We start from the raw sequence: 20,374 nt of genomic DNA on the forward strand, positions 1-20,374 counted from the left end.
GCCTCAATAGGGTCTCCATGACTTGCAACCACCGTGCTGGACAGTTTACTGGAAATACCCAGCAGGTCAGGCTAGAGAGCGAGAAAGTGTTAAATTTCGGGTTGAACCCCGCTGAGCATTTTCTGTTTTCGTTTCAGATTTCCAGCATCCGCAGTTATTTTGCTTCTGTACAATTTATTGTGTTTTTTAACTGGTTTTGTGAGTGATGTATCACCAGCACTGGGGGACAAGTTATTCAGCCAATATTGTTCCATGCTATTGATGGTAACCTTTGCCAACACGTGGATAGAGCCAATGCCTCAAGTTCCTATTGCGTGCGCACTCCCGTACGCGGGATGACGTCAGACACTTCACGCAGTCCATCGCGACACACGCGTCTTTCGTTCAGCACACGCGGTCCCGCGCGAGGTGGGCGTGTTGACGCAGCCATGCGTGCAATGTACCGCACGAGATGGGCGTGTTGACGCAACCGTGTGCGCGCGCGTTCCCTACCTCCCGTCGCGGTCTCTGCGCGGCTGCTCCTCCGCGGGGAAGATGGCGGCGCTTGTCTCCCTTACTCAGGTACCGAGAGCGATGCGGGGAGGGAGAGGGGAAGGGGCGGAGGGACAGTCCGGGGAGCGGCACCCGCCCTCCACTGAGGCCCAAAGCCCCTGGAGCGTGCATCAAAAGCGGCTAGAGCGGGTAATTGAGAGGCAGCTAGGCCGCAGCTGGGGAGAGCCGGAGTGCGTGGAAGTGGGCGAGAGGCTGGATGGGGTTGAGCGGCAGCCCCCCGTCCCCCCCAGGCCGGTCCGGTCCCCTCAGCGGAGAGCCTCGGCTGTGAATGCCCAGCATGTCGTGTCCCTCCCCCACCCTTTACAGTCGTCCATTAGCATGGGGTCTCCATCTGCAGCCAGCTTGTTTACAGTCCGCCCGCTGTCTAGAGGCTCGGCCGGTCCCAGGGTCTGTCAATATTTCCGGCGGAAGCCTCGCATCCCTTCTCTCTCAGGTTCCTAGTTCCTCAGATGCTCCGAAAGGCTGATGTCCCCAGAAAATGCCAATAGATTTTTCCGCCTTCCTGTCAGATTGGGATCTTGAACTGGAGTTTCCCTGCTGTTGTGATTGCCTGTCTCATTATTCATTCCAGAGAGCAGTGTAAGAAGCTGAAGTTTACTGAGAATTTGTATATGGTCAGAAAGCACAATATAAGGCCCAGAAGGTTTTATTTTCAGCTGAATCCCTTGATCCTGAATGTGATAACTTCCTGAAGTACCGCTTCACAGGCATTAACCCTTCAAATGACTTTGCAAGTGGCCATTCTTCAAATGAGAAAGCCTTATTGGTGATTGCTATACTATTTGACAGTGGCAGGGTGTTCACAACTGTGCCTGACATCCATATATGAAAAAAAACCCATATAAAGTACAAACAACCAGCAGGGGTCACTGGATAATTGTGAGGATCAGGAAATCTGACGAATGTCAGACTAATCTGACGCTTGGCTGGATCAATTCTAGTAGCTCCCATCACTACTCTGATTTATGTTATATCGGTTTGGGAACTTTCTCTCTAGATATCGGGCAGAAGGGCAGTTTGCTGCTAGTGTGAGAAGGTAGGCATTGTTGAGAAAGTACTGCTTACAAGAAATGTTATAACATTTTATATCTGGCTCAGGCTAGCAGCATGATATGGTCTCAGGTATACAATGTTGCACTTTGTAATTGCTGCAAACGGGGCCTGTGCAAAGCAATATCATTTGTATTGTGGCAGTGCTATAAGTGCATTGTGTCCTGAATCTACACAGATTCTTTCTGGTCTTGCTGGTTTGTGAGACGGGAGCAGTCTTGTGCACATGAATATACTGGTGTCACATTTTGATGTGCAGGATCCACTGTGTGGTTATCATTTTATATTGGTTATGACCGTACTTTATACTGATGAATATGTGTAGGTGTTTGAAGTAGTTGGTGTGTAAGAAGTTATGGAGAACAGGTAATAAAGTGAAGCTTTTGGACCTTTGGCTAAATATCAATGTCAGATAACAACAAAATGCTGGCAACATCAGGTTAGGGAGCATCCGTGGAGAGAGCAACAGTTAACGTTTTAGGCTAATGACCTTTTGAGTGTTTACAGCCTTTTCTGTTTTTCAGATTTCGAACATCCATATTATTTTGTTTTTCGTATCAATGTAGGAGATTGATTTCCTCAGTGCTGGAGGCAACCCTGGTACATGAAAGATTTTTGTGCTTTTTTTCTCTCCACCTGTGAAGTAGATACTGTCAAAGGGGTATTTTGTTTTTAAGATGAAAGTATTGTGAATTGATTATTTATGTGAACTATAGAGTTCTGAGGCCAAAAAGATATAGCAACCAATAATGACTTACCTCTGTTGCTTTTTACTTTCACTGACATCATTCCTGTTTTCTGGCGGCAAATATTACCTCCAGTCTGGTGCAATCTTTGTCATCCTCTGGAAAAGAATTAGCAGATTTAACTATTTTGTAAGGCTCTCAGTTCTAAGATCTTTTTAACATCGTTAGGGCTTGGCCCTTTATCTGTTATGTTCAAGGTTATGGGACATTCAACATAAATGTTTCTCAGGACTGTCACTATGAGAGTGGAATGGACTTTATTAGCACTTTGTGCGCGCGCACACACACTCTCACTCTGAGACTAATGTTTACATTGCCATAAAAGGGCTTTACTGAATATAGGCAGCACTTCATAGTGATATGTATATGCGCCCCCTGGTTTTCTTCTGAGTCTGTTTGTTTGTTTTCAAATATGAAATTTGAGAAGTAATCAGTTTTGTTAAAACTTGGGTAACAGTTTCAGCAGTAAAACCTGATTAAACTGCAAAGGCAAGTTGTGAGCAGGAGGAGCAGTTTATTCCAGAATGATTTCACAGTTATATCTCTTGTAATGTGCAACATTCCTCTGGCACAGAAATTTGTATTAATACAAAAACTGGTCTAACTAGTTTACTGGCTTAACTCATCAACATTAGGAGTACTCATTGGAAGTGAATTGGTTTCAGCGCGTAGCAGCAAATCAATGTGTACTTTAGTTACTGTCTGCTGCTGTCAAAGAAACCTGACTTTTTTGAAAATTCAACCTTTTTTGGTGGGTTTTTGACATTTAGAAGTTCTTGACATGGTTTCACACTGCTTACAAAAGTGGCAACTTTTACTATAATATGTTTTGGAGATCTTAATTTATTTAAATGATTCATGTGAGATGTGCATCCCTTGTTATATTGAAAGTTCTGTGGTGAATGAAGCATAAATGTTTGATTCTCGGCTGAGAAAATCCAGTAACATGATACCAAGCCATCAATGTTGTATATATCGCATTAGGCCCCACCTCACTTAATGGCTTTAAGATCCTTCATGTACTTGGTATTTTCCCTGCAAATACTAAATTGTAGTTGGAGCAATGGATCCCTATTGGTGTCATTTGACATCGTATAAGAGGCTAGCACCCATTTACAGGGAAGGGGTGTCGTGCATGTGCAACCCTTAGCATAAAAGTGGATAATGGCGATAATGTGAGCAATTCATTATCTCTTGAAATGTTTTTCTTTGTTTAGCTGCTTGGCTCTTATACTCATAATGTGAGAGGTGCAGAAAATTGAAGAAAACAATCTGCATCTTTAGGGACTGCAAACAAAGGCTTGGCAGTTAAAGCATTCAAAGAACTCTTGTCGTGAGAGTACAGCAACTCCTATGTTCAGATTGTGCTGAACTTGTAAAGATTGCAAATTCAGTTAGGTAAATGTTAAAAATCATACCATTTTGTTAACTGAATTGATGAGGAACTGCTACAAACCACATAAATTCTTTTTACTGAGCATTTGTGGCTGGCTAGTTTGTTACTTTGATAGCAGAGGTGTGTTGAGTAATCTTCCTGCTTTGTGTTTAATTCAGGTTGAAATAATATCAATGCAACCAAGCAGGAATGGAAAGGAAACTGTATCTTGATATGATAGTTACTCAGCATTGGAGGGGAAGAAAAATTTACTTAGCAGTTGGATCTTTCCCTGACTTTCATGTTGAACTGTTTTAAGAAATATTTTCATTTATACTTTTGCCATACTTAGGTGAAGTAAAATCCTAGCAGTGTGAGTATCTATTAATTGTTCATGAAGTGAGCAGGAGATAGGTAATGTTTTAGAAATTTACGGTGTTGTGGTGCAGGCTGTACATTTAAATTGAGATAGTATATTTTCAAATAAGGAGGGAAAGGAGAGAAACATAAGGGAGAATTAATTAAAGGGAGAGAATGAGAGACAGTGAGAGAGGATTGAGAGATGGTGAGAGGGTGAACAAACAGGAACGTGGAAGAGAATGCAAAAACATGAGGGAATAAAGGTGTATGATCCACATTTCAAGCAAGTAGTTGGAAACAGCATGTTGGCATATTTTGTCAGTGAGTATAGTCTATTGTAGCGGTCTCTGTCAGTGTACTGTTTTTCAGTTTTTGACTGTTGGAAGGTTAGCTGTCTATGCTTAATGATTCAGACTGGCACTGGCAGAGGCCTGGGAGCAGGTTGATGTCACTGGTGTTTTTGTGAGGGAAAAAAATAACTGAAACGAGAATATCACTCTGATTTTTTTCCCCCCTCCCTTTCATTTCTCCTGAATGCGTTGACTCATATTACAGTAACTATTCTCCATAAATACCCGTATAGACTGGCTGTTTGGAGGCATCACAGCTAAGTCTCATCCTATCTTTACCTGAAGTAAATGTATGTACACCAAAGTCACTTGGTAGAGATGAAATTGGGTACACTGACATTTTCCCTCTGTTCCTTATTCACTGGTAGTCAGTCTGATGATAGACCTGTATTGTTATGGGTGAAATTAACTAACAGCTTAGGAATTGAAGTTAAGACCTTTCTTGTCTCTGTGTTCAGTAGCCCACCAGGTGGTACTGGACATCTTGTCATCAGCAAGCCCCAGATTGCTTTGTAAACTTTTGAGACTTAAAAAAAAAAGTGAACTTAACATAATATAAGAAATAAGAGAGTAGGCCATTTGTCCCTTTGAGCCTACTTTGCCATTCAGTAAGATCATGGCTGATCTTGCTTCTTTTGGGTTTAACTCCACTTGCCTGCCTGCGCACCCCCACTACCCCGCCTCCCCCAGTTACCCTTGACTCTTGTTGATTTAAAAATCTGTCTAACTCAGCTTTGAAAATATCCAATGACCCAGACTCCACTGCTGCCTGGAGTAGGGAATTTCAAAGATTAACCACCCCTCAAAAGGAAAAACATTTTTGTCATCTCTAGCTTAAATGGGAGAGCCCTTGTTTCGAAACTGTGGCCCCTCGTTCTAGATTCCCCCATGAGGAGAAACATTGTTTCAGCATCTACAAGCCTATTCAGAATCTCCTGTGTTTTAATAGGATCACCTCTTATTCTTCCAAACTCCAATGAATACAGGCCCAACCTGTTCAATCTTTCCTCATAAGACAACCCCTTTATTCCACGAATCAACATGATGAACTTTCTCTGAACTGCCTCTAATGGAGATATATCCCTCTTAAGTAAGGAGACCAAAGTTGTATGCAGTACTCCAGGTGCAGTCTCACTTATACACTACAGCTGTAGCAAGACTTCCCTACTTTTATACTCCATTCTTGTGGCAATAAAGGTTAACATTCCATTATTCTTCCTAATTACTTGCAGCACTTACATACAAACTCCTTTTGATTCCTTTACAAAGACACTCAGATCCCCTCTGTACTGCTACATTCTGAAGTCTCTCCCCATTTAAATAAGATTCTGCTTTTCTGTTCTCCCTGCCAAAGTGGACAACTTCACATTATCTCACATTATATTCCATCTGCCAAATGTTTGCCCATTCACCTAACCTATCTATATCCTTTTTGTAGACTCTGTGTCCTCCTCACAACTTGCTTTCCTACCTATCTTTGTATCATCAGCAAATTTGGCGACAATACACTCTGCCCCTTCATGTCATTCCATAGAAAAGCTACAGCACAGAAGGAGGTCATTCGGCCCATCTTGTCCATGCCAGCCCAAGGACACCCATGTGCCCTTTCTAATCCCACCTTCCTGCACTCGGCCCATAGCCCTGCAGCTTACAGCACTTTAGGTGCAGATCCAGGTACTTTTTAAAAGAGTTTAAAGTTTCTGCCTCTACCACCAACTTGAGCAATGAATTCCAGACGCCCACTACCCTCTGCGTAAAAAAAGTTCTTCCTCATGGCCCCCCTACACCTTCTGTCACTTATCTTGAATCTATGTCCTCTGGTTCTAGAATTCTCCATCAAGGGAAGCAATTTTATCCTGTCCACACTATTCCCCTCAATTTTGTATACCTCAATCAAGTCACCTCTCAGCCTTCTTTGTTCTAAGGAAAATAACCCCAACCTATCCAATCTCTCCTCGTAGCTACACTTTTCTGACCCTGGCAACATTCTTGTAAACCTAAAACAAAAATAAAAATACTTGGAAAAACTCAGCAGGTCTGACAGCATCTGCGGAGAGGAATGCAGTTAACGTTTCGAGTCCGAATGACTCTTCAACAAGGGAACGAGAGCATAAGCTGGACAGGTAAATAAAGCAACCAATGAGCCACACTTTGTTCACAATTTTGTGATAATCAAATGGAGATTGCAAACTTGCTATGTGGGAATAGTGTTTTTCCAGTTGTTAAGTTTGCTTTAGTTTCAAGTGATGGATGTCTTTGTGATATAATTTGTTTTGGGTTCATTGGAAATAGATATTGACCTCTTGTGTTTGTGGTCTGAGGAGGAAGAAGTAGTCCACTCCTCATCATTTCTAGATTATTTCAGTGTTTTTTTGAATCACAGTGATCTGACCTTTACAGAAATAACTCCTCAAAACCTGGCACCAGTGACATTGTCATAACTTTTTCCTGTTTGCTTATATTTCCTGAAGTGAGTGTCTGATTTGTTCGGAGCTTTGTTGCCAATTGTCATGCTGTAACCAAAATTCTTAGTGTGTCTTTATTTGTCCTGGGAATTTGGGCAATGCTGGAAAGGTCAGTGTCAATTGCCAAGGCAACTAAGGGTTATCTTGAGAAGATGCAAGTGGGCATTCTCCTTGAACTGCTGCAGTCTGTTGTGCTGATGGTGCTCCTCAATGGTATTAGTAGGATATTGGCCCAGTACTAATGAAAGAACATGTACGGACAGCAGAAGGCTGATTGTTCTCAAGTCTTGGCTCATGTTTGAAATTCTGCTGTACAGAATTTATCCATTTGCAGTTCCCAGGATCAGTGAATAAATTTCTCTGCAAGATCTATTTTTGTCACTACTGAACCAAATGATGGCCTTCTAATGCCAGAAACCTGATCTGCAATGCTACAGTGCTAACTGAAGTGCTCTTGAGATAGTCATGTCCTATAGCTGAATATTCATGATTCTACACCTCTGCCTCTCTCCCCACCCCTCTCCCACTAACCCCCCCAACAATCTTGAGTGTGATTTGAATTGGTAATGTGATATTTGCTTTATTTCTGACATCTTAGTTATATTTGAGGCAAGTAAAATGCAATTAGAAATAAAAAAATTTAAAAAAATGCTGGAAATACTCAGCACATCTGGCAGCACCCGTGGAGAGAGAAATAGTTAGTGTTTCAGGTTTTGTCTTTTCAGAATGGTGAAATGTAATTAGAACTGATTCTATCCATCAGTAACTAAAGTGGTACACTCCCTGTTGTTTGAGTGTGTCCAAGTTGTAAACAATTTAATCGTCTTTTTTGAGGCCTCTCGTGACTGAAGAGTTCGATGCAGGATCAGCATGGGCGTCCACAGAACTGACAGTTTATATTGTAGTTGGTGCTTGGGGGAGCCTCTGCAGCTGTGCCACCTCCATCCTTCCAGGCATTTCAGATTTTGTGAGTCTGGTGTAGATGGTCTGTAAATAATCATGCTTGTCATGTGGGCCAGTCAGCTGCAATGTTTTCCCAAGGTGAGTGGTCCGCAGTGCAGAAGTTTGTAAAGCTCTTTTTTATGACCACCTTGATGTTGTTTCCACTGAGACAATTCTCCAGAAAAGATCTGCTTGGGGATTCTGTAATCCTCCATGCGGGAAATATTGCCTGCCCATCTAAATTGAATTTTCAAACATATGAAAACGATGTATGGGAAAATACATGCTAGTCTGTCTAGCTTGTCCCACATTGATGATCACTAGTGCACCACAATATGTACACACTGCATTCATTGCAATCTCCTGGGAGAGGGAAAGAAATTGGAAAATTCCTCTCCAGCCTCCTTAGGCAATCAACATAGTCCAGGAGATAGCATTGGCTCTGTTTTGCATTACAGGTGACTTACCGTTTGGACGAGGTGATCTTCACCCAAGCCACAAACAGGTCCAGCTCTCGCTTGAAAGAATTCAAATCAGGGTTTACTGCATGACCTGGCGACCTGTTCTATAGTTCCACTATTCTGAGTAAGTGAGAACTGCTTATGCATCCAATACCTTAAAAAATAAAAAAAACTGAAGAGTTATTATAATTAACTTGTTTAATTCTGCATCCTCAATCTTTTGCTGAAATTAGTTGAGAAATGAACCAAACAAGCACAGCTCTTCTCTAGCAGTCATGATGGAGAGCAGCATTAACTGATGTAGAGGCCTAGAGTACCTTGGTGGTCCTGGTTGGGTGGAGTGTGTGGAAGCTATGGGTAAAATAATAATTAAGAGGAAAAATGCTCTCAATCAAAAATAAATGTGTTGGCAGAAGAAGTATCAGAGAACAGTAGATTGAGTAGAATGACCCTATACTTTGAAGTTTAGAAGGAGAGGTGATCGTATTGAAACATAAAAGTGGTTCAAATGTAGCTAGGAAGGGTTAAAAATAGTAGTAGATCAAAGAAAGAGGCTGATAATGTTGCTAAGAAGAGTAATAAGCCTGAGGATTGGAAGGATTTTAGAATGCATGGAAAGGCGAACCAAGAAATTGATAAGGAAAGAGAAGAGAATGTGAGAATGGACAAGCAAAGGGTATAAAAACAGATTGTAAACATTTGCTTTGGTATGTAAATAAGAAAGATTAATGAAAGTAAATATAGGCCCATTTGAGGCAGAGACAGGGAAAATCCCCTGGATCTGACTACCTGCAGCTTGGAGTTTTAAAGGAGGTACCGTTAAAGAGAGCGGATCCATTGGTTTTGATCTTTCAGAATTCCTTAGACTCTAGAACGGTTCCCAAGGATTGGGAGGTAGCAAAATAACCCTGTTATTTAAGAAAGAAAGAAGAGAAAAGTGAGGAACTATGGAACAGTTAGGGGGCAGGTGGTGGCATATTAGTATTGTCACTAGATTAGTATTCCAGAGACCCAGGGTAATGCAATGGGGATCCGGGTTTGAATCCTGGCAGGTGGAAATTTGAATTCAGTAAAAATTGGGAATTAAAAGTCTGATGATGACCACAAAACCATTGATGATTGTCGTTAAAAAAAAACCCACCTGGTTCACTAATGTCCTTTAGGGAAGGAAATCTGCTGTCCTTACCTGGTCTGGCCTACATGTGACTCCAGACCTACATCAATGTGATTGACTCTTAAATGCCCTCTGAACAAGGGCATTTAAAAATGGGCAATAAATGCTGACCTAGCCAGCGATGCCCACATCCCATGAACAAATAAAAAAAGTTAGCCTAACATCAGTAGGAGTCAAGTTGCTGGAATTTATTATTAGGGACATGATAACAGGGCACTTAGGAAATCATATGATTCATCAGAATCAACACAGATTTATGAAAAGAAAATTGTGTTTGACAAATACATTAGAGTTTCTTTCTAGAAAGATAGGTAAAGGGGAAACCAGTGGATGTAGTGTATTGGGATTTTCCAAAAGCATTCAACGATGTACCATTCACAAAATTAGGACTCAAGGGATTGGTTGCAGACAGAAACCAGAGGACGAATAAGTGGGACATTTACAGATTGGCAGCTGTGACTAGTGGGATGCTGTAAGGATCAATGCGTTAGTTTCAGCTGTTTACAATCTGTATTGATAACTTAGATGAGGGAACTTAGTGTAATGTATCCAAGTTTGCTGAAAATGCAATGTTATGTGGGAAAGTATGTGGTGTGGAGCATGCAAGGAGGCTGCAGAGGAGTATAGATGGGTTGGGTTAAGTGGACAAAAACGTGGCAGATGGAATACAATCTGTTGAAGTGTGAAGTTATCCACTTTGATAGCCTGGGAGATGTTTGGATTCAGAAGGACCTGTGTGCCCTTGTTTGTGAGTCAAAGAGTTAACATGCAGGTATGGCAATAAATTAGGAAGTCAAATTGTTAGTTAGCTTTTGTTACAAAGGATTTGGATTATAAGAGTAAAGAAATCTTACTACAATTATATAGGGCTTTGGTGAGGCTACACCTGGAGTACTGTGAGCAGTTTTGGTCTCCTTAACTAAGGAAGGATATACTTGCCCTAGAAGGAGTGCAACAAAGGTTCACTAGATCGTTGCTGGGATGAGGGGATTGTCCTATGAGGAGAGATTGAGCAGATTGGCCCTATATTCCCTGGAGTTCAGAAGAATGAGAGGTGATCCAATTGAAACATGTAAAATTGACAGGGAAGATACTGGGAACATCTTTCCCTTGGCTGGGGAGTCCAGAACTCAAAGTGTCTCAGAATAGCGGGTCGGCTATTAGGACTTGGGTTGTGAAACTCTGTAGTCCAGAGAATGGTCAGTTCTTGAATATAATCAAGACAGAGATTTGGATAAGGGAACTAAAAGATATGGCGATTGTGAGAAAGAAGACCAGCTATGATTTTATTGAGTGGCGGAGCAGGCTCAAAAGGTCAAATGCCACGTTCCAGCTTCTATTGCTTATGTTCTTCGAGGGCTTGACAGATAACTGTTGAGAAGCTGCTTCCCCTGGCTGGAGAGTCTCGAATTAGGAGGCACAATTTCAGAATAAGGGGACGACTATTTTGGACGGAGATGAGAAATTTCTTCACTCGGGGTTGTGAATTTTTCCTGTTCCTTACCCCAGAGAGCTGTGGATACTCAGTCATTGAGTGAGATCAGTAGATTTTTGGTCCCTCAGGGAATTGAGGGATATGGAGTTCAGGTGGCAAAGTGGAGCTAAGGTTGAGGATCAGCCATGATCTTATTGAATGATGGAGCAAGCTTAAGGGGCTATCTGGCTTACTCCTGTGATTATTTCTCATCTTTTTCTGTGTGTCAGTAAAGTTAACATATGAATGAATGGAATATCAGATCTAAGACAGCCAAATTGAACAGTTATAGTGCAGTAAAAGCATTTGTTACTCTTGAGCACACTTTCTACAGCAGGTGTTGTGGTTGATGTGGGTTTAATTGTGATTAGTTTATTTGCTGGGTGTTTGACTCCCAACTTGTCTAATGTTTATGTTGTTCATGAGGGCAAAATATTGCAGCAACTTCCCTTGTACAACTCGGCCACTGACCCAGCTTCTATTGGGACATGAACTTCTCGCTTTTCTACATAAACTCTTTATCCTGTTGAGTCAGGAACAGCGTGACCCTTTTCATTTGATCAACTCTAATATATCATTGATGCATTTGAGGAAAGGCTAGGTAAGTACATAAGGAAGAAAGGACTAGAAGGATATGCAGACAGGGTTAGATGAAGTAAGGAGGAGGCTTGTGTGGACCATATACACTGGCATAGAGCTGATGGGCCAAATGGCCTGTTTCTATGGTGAACATTCTATGCAACTGAATTTGTATTCACTGTGTGCTAGGTGGCAGTTTATTCCAGTATTTTAAATAGTACATTACTGCAAGTATTTATGCTTAAGCACTTTGCCTCAATCTATTTGAATATCAAATCCAGAATTGATAAGAATCAGTGGGGGCTATCCCAGATTACAGTGAAAATGTGCCTGAATGAAAATTGATAATTATTAGGACTGAATTTCCTCTTTTTATCATAACGTTTTACAAGGATGTAAATAATTAATGCCCGAGCAGCGCAAGAGATGACTAGAATGCAGTAAAATTCAAAGTACCTATGGCAACATCTCTGATATTATTGACATTAATGCCTTGATCTCCTGAGAGTACACATTACTCTCAAATTCCCAGTAGCTTGAATGTATTTGTGTGTTTTCATGGAGTCATCTTGTGTAGTGCACTTTCTTTAGCCAAAACTCTGAATCAGAGATGTTTCTGGCTCCATTCTGACCACTTCTTGTAGAATATGCCCAAAAGTAACCCGGGGTGATTGCATTTCTACATTGTGAGGAAGTACTTGGTGCGTCCCACGTTTCTGTCCAAGCACTGTTTCCATTCGCTAGGTTAATAGCTAATCATCAACTCAAGCTAGTTGTACAGGTTGATTGATCTTCCTTAATATTATTGAGGTATTTGTGTCACTGATATTATTGACATTAATGTCTTCCATTGTGCCTATTACTTCATATTTGTTGTCAGTTTTGCATAATGCATTTGTAGCAACTTCTCTGTTTTTGGGGTACAGCTTTCAGCGGCTGCTTTTATACCAAACTGAACATCTGTTCTTTTGGCTTAAAAGTTCTTGTGCTGTAAGAAATTTAGGATCTGGGTAAAAATCAGGAAGCCCATTAAGCTTATTTTCATGGGTAAATCCCATCTTGGAAAGCAACTCTTGTTTCAGTGGTCTTCCTGATAACTTATTTCACAACTGTATTACCTGTTGTTGGAAAAGCTCCATCTGACTTGCTGCCGTACCCCTAACTTCCTGATTTTAAAAATATTATGGGATAATATTTGACCCTTTTTATGCACTCTACCAGGAATAAGTCAATGTCCTTCACTTGGATTTGGTTTCTATTGATACTATTTTGATCACAGCAGCTGAGCATTCCTTTAATTTCTTGGTGACAAAACGTGGTGATAGCAGATGGTATACTTCCTGTAACCAATACAAATCACCTCAGACCTGTAGCACACAAATCAAAGGCTGCAACGGATGTATTACATGGAGAGAACAACTTGAGAGCATCAGGTAGAAGTGGGGTGAGTGGGGCTTGGGCTTTGAGGGCATAACTGCTCTTTGCCTCTGAGATGTAAATGCTTTCAAAATCTATGTAGCAGTTTTAGATAACTTCACAAGTTAAATTATAATGCATTTATCTGTAGGATGGGCAGATAACACTGACACAAGTATGAGGCTGCTCCATTGAAAGTAAACCTTGCAGCTTTTGCCAGCTTTCTGACCCAACTATTCCAAATACTCTGCTGTCCACTCTTGCATCTTACACCATTCATTAGCTCGAGCTCATCCAAAATTTTCCTGGCTGTATCCTAACTCATATCATATCCCATTCACATACTGATATACATTAGCTCCTGGTCTGGCAATGCCTTGTTTTTAAAAAAATTCTCATCTTCGTATTCAGTTCTGCATGGCCTCGCTCCTCTCTACCTCTAACCTCCACCAACCGTATATCTCAAATCTTTGTGCTCCTCCAATCCTGACCTTCTTTAAATCCCCAGCTTCCTTTGCCCCATCATTGGCAGTTGTGCCTCCACTGCCTAAGCCTGAAGCTCTGAAATTCCCTCTTAAGTCTCTATGCCTTTTCATCCCTCTCTCCTTTTTAACATGCAGCTTTAAATCCACTTCTATGACCAAGCCACTGATTCTAATGCCTCCTTTGTTTTGGTGCCACTTTTTGTCTAATTGTGCTGCTGTGAAGTGCCTGGGGATGTTTTATAAATGCAATATGTTGCAGCAACAAAAACACAGGTACAGTGTGATTCTGGAGTCAGCCTCCTGTTGGTGCCAGTGTGATGATGAAACTATTCGGAGTTAATCCATAAGACCAAAAGCTGATAAATCATTGGTGTCAGTGTGATTTATATATAAAAATACACCCATCAACTCTAATCAGGCTTTAAAAAATTAAAGCTTCCCGGAACTCATTGGGCAAAAGCCCAGCGCTGAATAATCCAGAGCTGGAAGGTTTCATTTTGAATCCTGCTTCTTGGGTCCAGATAGCCAGGGTGTAGTTTGTGTCCCAGGGCTGGAGGGAAGTGGGATATCAGCTAGGGTTTCTGATCTTGATCACGAGCCTCTGACCATTGTTGCAAAAAAAAACTCTTTTTTAGAACTTTAGAGAGAACCAAGAAAATCAAATCATCATGAAAAAGCTAATTTTGATTTAAAAAAACAAGCTGGGACACTGAGTGAGAGAGAAAGAGAGAGAGAGAGGCTACTACGTTGCTACCAAAATCGAAGCGCTTCTGGTTTAAGGGAGCAGAAACCGGTTTTACATGTTCAGTGTAGCACTGGTTACTGATTTGAAAAACTAGTGTCTAGTTGAGGATGTTTATATGCTGAGTCAAGCACAGCTAGTGTGAAGTGGAATTATTCAGTACCTCTGGTAGTTGTTTACACCACTTCTAACTGAGATCTGGTTCTGGCTTGTGATTCTGACAACTGTTTTATCCTAATTTTGGTTAACATACTTAGAATTTGATGCTAAAATTTGATCTGGGCACTGCTGAATTTTTCTTTTTAGTTTATCAACCCATCAGCACCTTTCCCCGGTAGAGGGGCAAGATTGGATGATAACTTGCTCTCAGACCACTGATGTGGCCCAAAGTCATAGGTCTATATTCAGATTGTTAGAGCCATCGGGGTCTACAGGACAGAAAAAGGCCCTTCGACCCATCAAGTCTGCACCAGTCAAACAAGCTATTCTAATCCCATTTTCCAGTACTAGGCCTGTAGCCTTGTATGCAATTGCATCGCAAGTGCACATCCAAATACTTCTTAAATGTTATGATGGTTTCTGCCTCTATCACCCTCTCGGGCAGTGAGTTCCAGATTCCCACCACCCTCTGGTGAAAAAAATTTTCCTCATATCCCCTCTAAACCTCCTGCCCCTTACCTTAAATCTATGTCCCCTGGTTATTGATCCCTCCACCTTCCTGTCTACCCTATCTATGCCCCTCATAATTTTATACACCTCAATCATGTCCCCCCTCAATCTCCTCTGCTCCAGGGAAAATAACCCCAGTCTATCAAATCTCTCCTCATAACTAAAATTCTCCAGCCCAGGCAACATCCTGGTAAATCTCCTCTAGACTTTCTCTGGTGCAATCATATCCTTCCTATATTGTGGATTCTAGAACTGCACGCAATACTCTAGCTGCGGCCTAACCAGCGTTTTATCCAGTTCCAGCATAACCTCCTTGCTCTTATATTCTATGCCTCGACTAATAAAGGCAAGTATCCCATATGCCTTCTTAACCACCTTATCTACCTGTCCCACTACCTTAAGGGACCGGTGGACATGCACACCAAGGTCCCTCTGATCCTCGGTACTTCCCAGGGTGCTACCATTCATTGTGTATTCCCGTGCCTTGTTTGTCCTGCTCAAGTGCATCACCTCTCACTTATCCAGGTTAAATTCCATTTGCCACTGATCAGTCCATCTGACCAGCCTGTCTATATCCTTCTGTAATCTAAGGTTATCGTCCTCACTATTTACCACCCCACCAATTTTCGTGTCATCCACGAACTTACTGATCAACCCTCCTACATTCAAGTCTAAACCGTTTATATATGCCACAAACAGCAAGGGATCCAACACCGATCCCTGTGGAATCCCACTGGACAATGTTTTATCTGACAATGTTACTGAGATCAGTTCATGGCCTTTCATGTTTGCTTTGCTGCAATTGCTGTTGGCACCTCCACTTATAATAACCTGCCACATTTTTCATGACTTACTTCTAAAATATTGTCCTTAGCAGTCAACACTTCTGGGCAAAAAAATTTGGCTTTCAAGGTTACTTGTCAGCATGCTCAAGCCACTGGTAAGCAAACTTGTGGTAATGATGTGTGAATTCCATCAAGGTCATTGACCAGATCGAGAACAGAAGCTACTCAAGAATCCTAACTAGTGTCTAACTCAAGTCAACTATTAAAGCTTTAGTTATTGCATTTTTCTTGATGACCTTTGGCAGTTCCTGTTTGTGCAATGCAGGAGTTAAAGAAAAAAGTCTTTGTTTTAAATTTTCACTTGGCGGAAGGAGATTGCCCCTTACAGATTTGCAGTGTGGGTGCTGAACACTGAAGTGCATGGAGGTGATTTCAGCATAAAGTCTAGTCTTTTATAAGGGTGTTGTAATTATTAGACTGTTGCATACTGTGCAGAGGGGAAGTGGACAAATTCAATCAAGCAATTCAGTTGAAGTTGCAGGCTCACAGTTGTGAATGTTAGCAGAATCCCTGAGGCTGAATAACATCCTTCAGTTCTCTCCTTCATCGTCTACTACTTTTGGTGTTTAATTTGATTAAATTGCAGGATCTTAACCTTGTACTTGTACTATTTTGCCTGTGTGAAAGAAATGACTGTGTTTGGAATTGGAGTCTTGGTTGCAAAGCTTAGCTGATGTATGATAGGCAAATATATGTGATTGATTTCTCTATAATTTTAACAATGTTTCAATTTTTTGCACTGCTATTTAACAGCACCTGTAACAATTTACATTTGTATGAATTCTTAAATATAGAAAAGAAGCCAAAGATGCTTCACGGAGCTATGAGAATAAAACTGACGCCAAGCCAAAGATGATGATGTGTGATGAACTTGATGGGCCAGCTGGCTATTTCCTATCTGTTAACTGAGGAGATGGGACAAGGATATGCACAAAAGCCTGGAGACAGAGGAATAGAAAGTTTGGGTGGGTGGGTATGGGTGTTGGGCTTTCATGAGGCAACAGTTTTTTTTGAGTATCCCGTTTGTGTGCTGATGGAATGATGCTGACTATTGCAATTCACATGGGATCTGTGCTTGGCAAAATTCCAGGAGGCGAGGTTGTAGGAGAGCAGCATTAGTCTCTGTCCCAAAATTGACATCTGTTGCCAAAGGCCCATTAGCCGACTCACAGCAGCATTTGACAGAATGTTCATGATCATAAGGTCGATGCCTTTTAACTCCTTTTTGGGTATTGACGATAATGGGGCTGTGTAAGCAATATAATTCTGTTGTCTTAAGCTTTGCCAATCTTTGTCAAGCAAACATAGTTTTACATTTGCATTGTAGGGCTTGAAGAATGAAGGGCACGTTTTGCCAACTTTGCGATATACATGCATACACTTTAAATTACTTTCATTTAGGTTTTTCATAAATTGGTGGTTATTGTCTAATTAGAGTAACTTATTGAGTAATGCAGTTTAATAAGTTTTTAATGTAGTTACTTGTTCCATTGGAAAATAGTGTTTTTTTGCACTTGAGGCAAAACTGACTCTGGATTGAGATTGTAATGGAGCTTGGAAATTGCACTGACTCAATAAATCATTTTGTTTAACTTTCTACTGTTGTCAGATTTTTGAGTAGACCATCACAATGGAACTAAAAATAGGTAATGTCTAAAAATACAAAAGAATGAAAATGTGTGCAGTTCATCTGTCTCCCTGCACTGTGTGCAAATGTTGACTCCCATTAAGCTCCCATCATGATTACTGGTGTTCCTCCAGTACTTTGCCGTGAAGTTGAGCATTGGCAAGCTATTTGAACAGCATAGCTTAACTAGATCCAGATCTGCCCTAAAATGCACAGCTTTCCTAGAGAGATCATTGGATAATGATCAGGAGTACTAACTCTGGCTGACTTTTCCCCTCCCTTGCTAAGTAAGAGGTGCATAGGCCTTTCGTAACACTGCTACTGCAGGAATGGCTTAAAACTAGTTCAGTATAGATAGGGGATTGAACCTGGGACATAGATATATCTTAATTGAATTGCAAGGTTTTTATCAAACTGGAACATACATAATGTCAAAGGTAGAATACACATATAAGATAATTGATGTTTCACATTGCATGACAGTTTGGCAGAGGAGTTGAATTGTCTTGCCTTGGGTGTTTGAATTGTACTGAACTTTAGCAGGTGGATTTTGCCTATGTTGTTCAGGGATAGCCATGGTGAGTAGATCTCTGGTGATGCTCTGAGCTTTTATCTCCTAAACTGTAGAGTAACACTCTTATGGAGCTTGCATTCTGCTTTCTGTACCAATATTATTTGTTTGATCAGACTAATTTGATTTTTTAAATTATATTGTTTATACTGCCCTTTCAACCCTTTGACTACATTATTCTTGTAATTTTCCAAATTCACCTTCTAGCCCATAACCTGCACAATCTAGCAATCCACTGGATTTTAAAAGTAAGACATGGTGAACTATTATATTGTATTTCTTTGGTGCCTTTCAGATAAGGCTATTTTAAAAAATATTGTCCATAAACTCTGATAAAATGAACTCCAAAAAGTTAACTAGAGGCACCATTCAGTCTTGCTGAGGAGCTGGTTATTGGGAGTGGGAAGAGCTACATCAGGCTATCGATGCAGAAAACTAAACATGGGAGATTTGGCAATGGCTTTTGTGATGGAACATGAATTTAAAACCCTTAGTGAGATGAAGTTGGGAAAAACTTCTTGATGTAGAGGATTGCTGGAACATGGATACTATGCTGCAAGGAGCGGTTGAGGCACATAGTAGTTGTACCTTGTAAGAGAAAACTGGATAATATTGACACAGCTGGAAGATGCAGAGCCATGTGGGGGCTGGGGTTAATTTTGGGTTGCTGTAGCAATCAGAGGAGACACATTGAGCTAAATGGCCTCCTTTTGTACTGTGCACTTCAGTTCTATATTCACTTTTTGTAATAAATAAAACTGGCTAAGTATAAAAAAACTTTTCTTGCCTCAAGAAAGAGTTTGCTTCTGCCACAATCCTAGCACCTTTATTGCTATAATTCAGAAATGTCAGTTCAAATCCCATCATAGAATTTGGGGAATTTAAGTTTAGTTAATTAAATAAATCTGGGATGAAAAGTTACGACCTGTAATGGTGACTATGTAACTCCCGGATTGTTGTAAAAACCCATCTGGTTCCCTGATGTTCTTCAGGGAAGGAAATCTGTCATGCTTACCTGGTCTGGCCTGGATGTGACTCCAGACCCACCACAATGTGGTTGACTCGTAATTGCCCTCTGAAAGTCTAGCAAGTCGCTTAGTTGTCAAAGGCAACTAGAGATGGGCAATAAATGATAGCCGTGCCAGAGATGCCCACACCTCATGAATGAAAAAAATGTTGCAAGAGGAGGACATTCCAAGACTTGCTGTGTATTTTTCTTTTTTTTCTAATTTCACTCAGTGCTGTATCTAAAAGCCTTGGCGAGTTTCTACAGTGCATCTTGTAGATGGTACATATTGCTGCTACTATGTGTCAGGGAGTGAATGTTTGTGGATGGGGTGCCAATCAAGCGGGCTGCTTTGTCATGGCTGCTGTCAAGATCTTGAGTGTTGTTGGAACTGCACTCATCCAGGCAAGTGGGGAGTATTCCATCACACTCCTGACTTGTGCCTTGTAAATGGCGGTCAGCCTTGGGGAGTCAGGAAGAGAATTACTCGCCGCAGGATTCCTAGTCTCTGACTTGCTCTTATAGCCACAGTATTAATATGGCTGGTCCAGTTAAGTTTCTGGTCAATGGTAGCCATTGGGAAATTCAGCGATGGTACTGCCATTGAATGTCAAGGGGTGATGGTTAGTTTCCCTCTTGTTGGAGATGGCCATTGCCTGGCACTTGTGTGGCACAAATGTTACTTGCCACTTGTCAGCCCAAGCCTGGATATTGTCCAAGTCTTGCTGTATTTGCACATGGATTGCTTCAGTATCTGAGGAGTCGTGAATAGTGCTGAACATTGTGCAATCATCAGGGAACATTCCCCCCGCCACTTCTCACCTTATGATGGAAGGAAGGCTATTGATGAAGCAGCTAAAGATGGTTAGGCCTAGGACTTGAACTCCTGCAGTGATATCCTGGAACTGAGATGATTGACCTCCAACCACCACAACCACCTTCCTTTGTGCTAGGTATGACTCCAACCAGGGGAGAATTTTCCCCCGATTCCCATTGACTCCAGTTTTGTTAGGGCTGCTTGATGCTATATTTGGTCAAATGCTGCCTTGATGTCAAGGGCGGTCACTCTCACCTCACCTCTAGAGTTCAGTTCTTTTGTCCATGTTTGAACCAAGACTATGAAAGGTCAGGAGCTGAGTGACCCTGGTGGAACCCAAACTGAGTGTCAGTGAGCAGGTTATTGCTAAGTAAGTGCCGCTTGATATTACTGTTGATGACCCCTTCCATCACTTTATTGATGATGGAGAGTAGACTGATGGGGCGGTAATTGGCTGTGTTGGATTTGTCCTGCTTTTTGCGTACAGGACATACCTGGGCAATTTTCCACATTGCTGGGTAGATGCCAGTGTTGTAGCTGTACTGGAACAGCTTGGCTAGGGATGTGGCAAGTTGTGGGGCACAAGTCTTCAGTGCTATTGCTGGAATATTGTCAGGGCTCTTAGCCCTTGCATTATCCAGTGCCTTCAGCAGTTTCTTGATATCATG

The 20,374-nt window shown here is 41.4% G+C and overlaps 1 protein-coding gene across 18 annotated transcripts in view; it reads left to right on the forward strand.

The window, feature by feature from the left end:
• The first annotated feature begins 436 nt into the window (after positions 1-436).
• Positions 437-20,374, forward strand: part of eps15l1a (epidermal growth factor receptor pathway substrate 15-like 1a) — a 389,837-nt gene continuing 369,899 nt past the window's right edge. For 13 of the 18 annotated variants that reach the window (XR_013578464.1, XM_078555606.1, XM_078555614.1 and 10 more), the window contains exon 1: positions 437-561. Coding sequence is in view for 15 of the 18 variants with exons in the window: in XM_078555606.1 (XP_078411732.1) it covers positions 452-561 (110 nt within the window). In the remaining 3 variants the exon portion in view is untranslated. Of the gene's footprint in view, positions 562-2,126; positions 2,203-8,298; positions 8,426-20,374 lie in introns of all 18 variants that reach the window. The other 5 variants (XM_078555608.1, XM_078555611.1, XM_078555612.1 and 2 more) reach the window with 5 other exon arrangements.

This window comes from Cetorhinus maximus, chromosome 13, assembly GCF_964194155.1.
Source record: "Cetorhinus maximus chromosome 13, sCetMax3.hap1.1, whole genome shotgun sequence".
NCBI classification, from domain to species: Eukaryota; Metazoa; Chordata; class Chondrichthyes; order Lamniformes; family Cetorhinidae; genus Cetorhinus; species Cetorhinus maximus.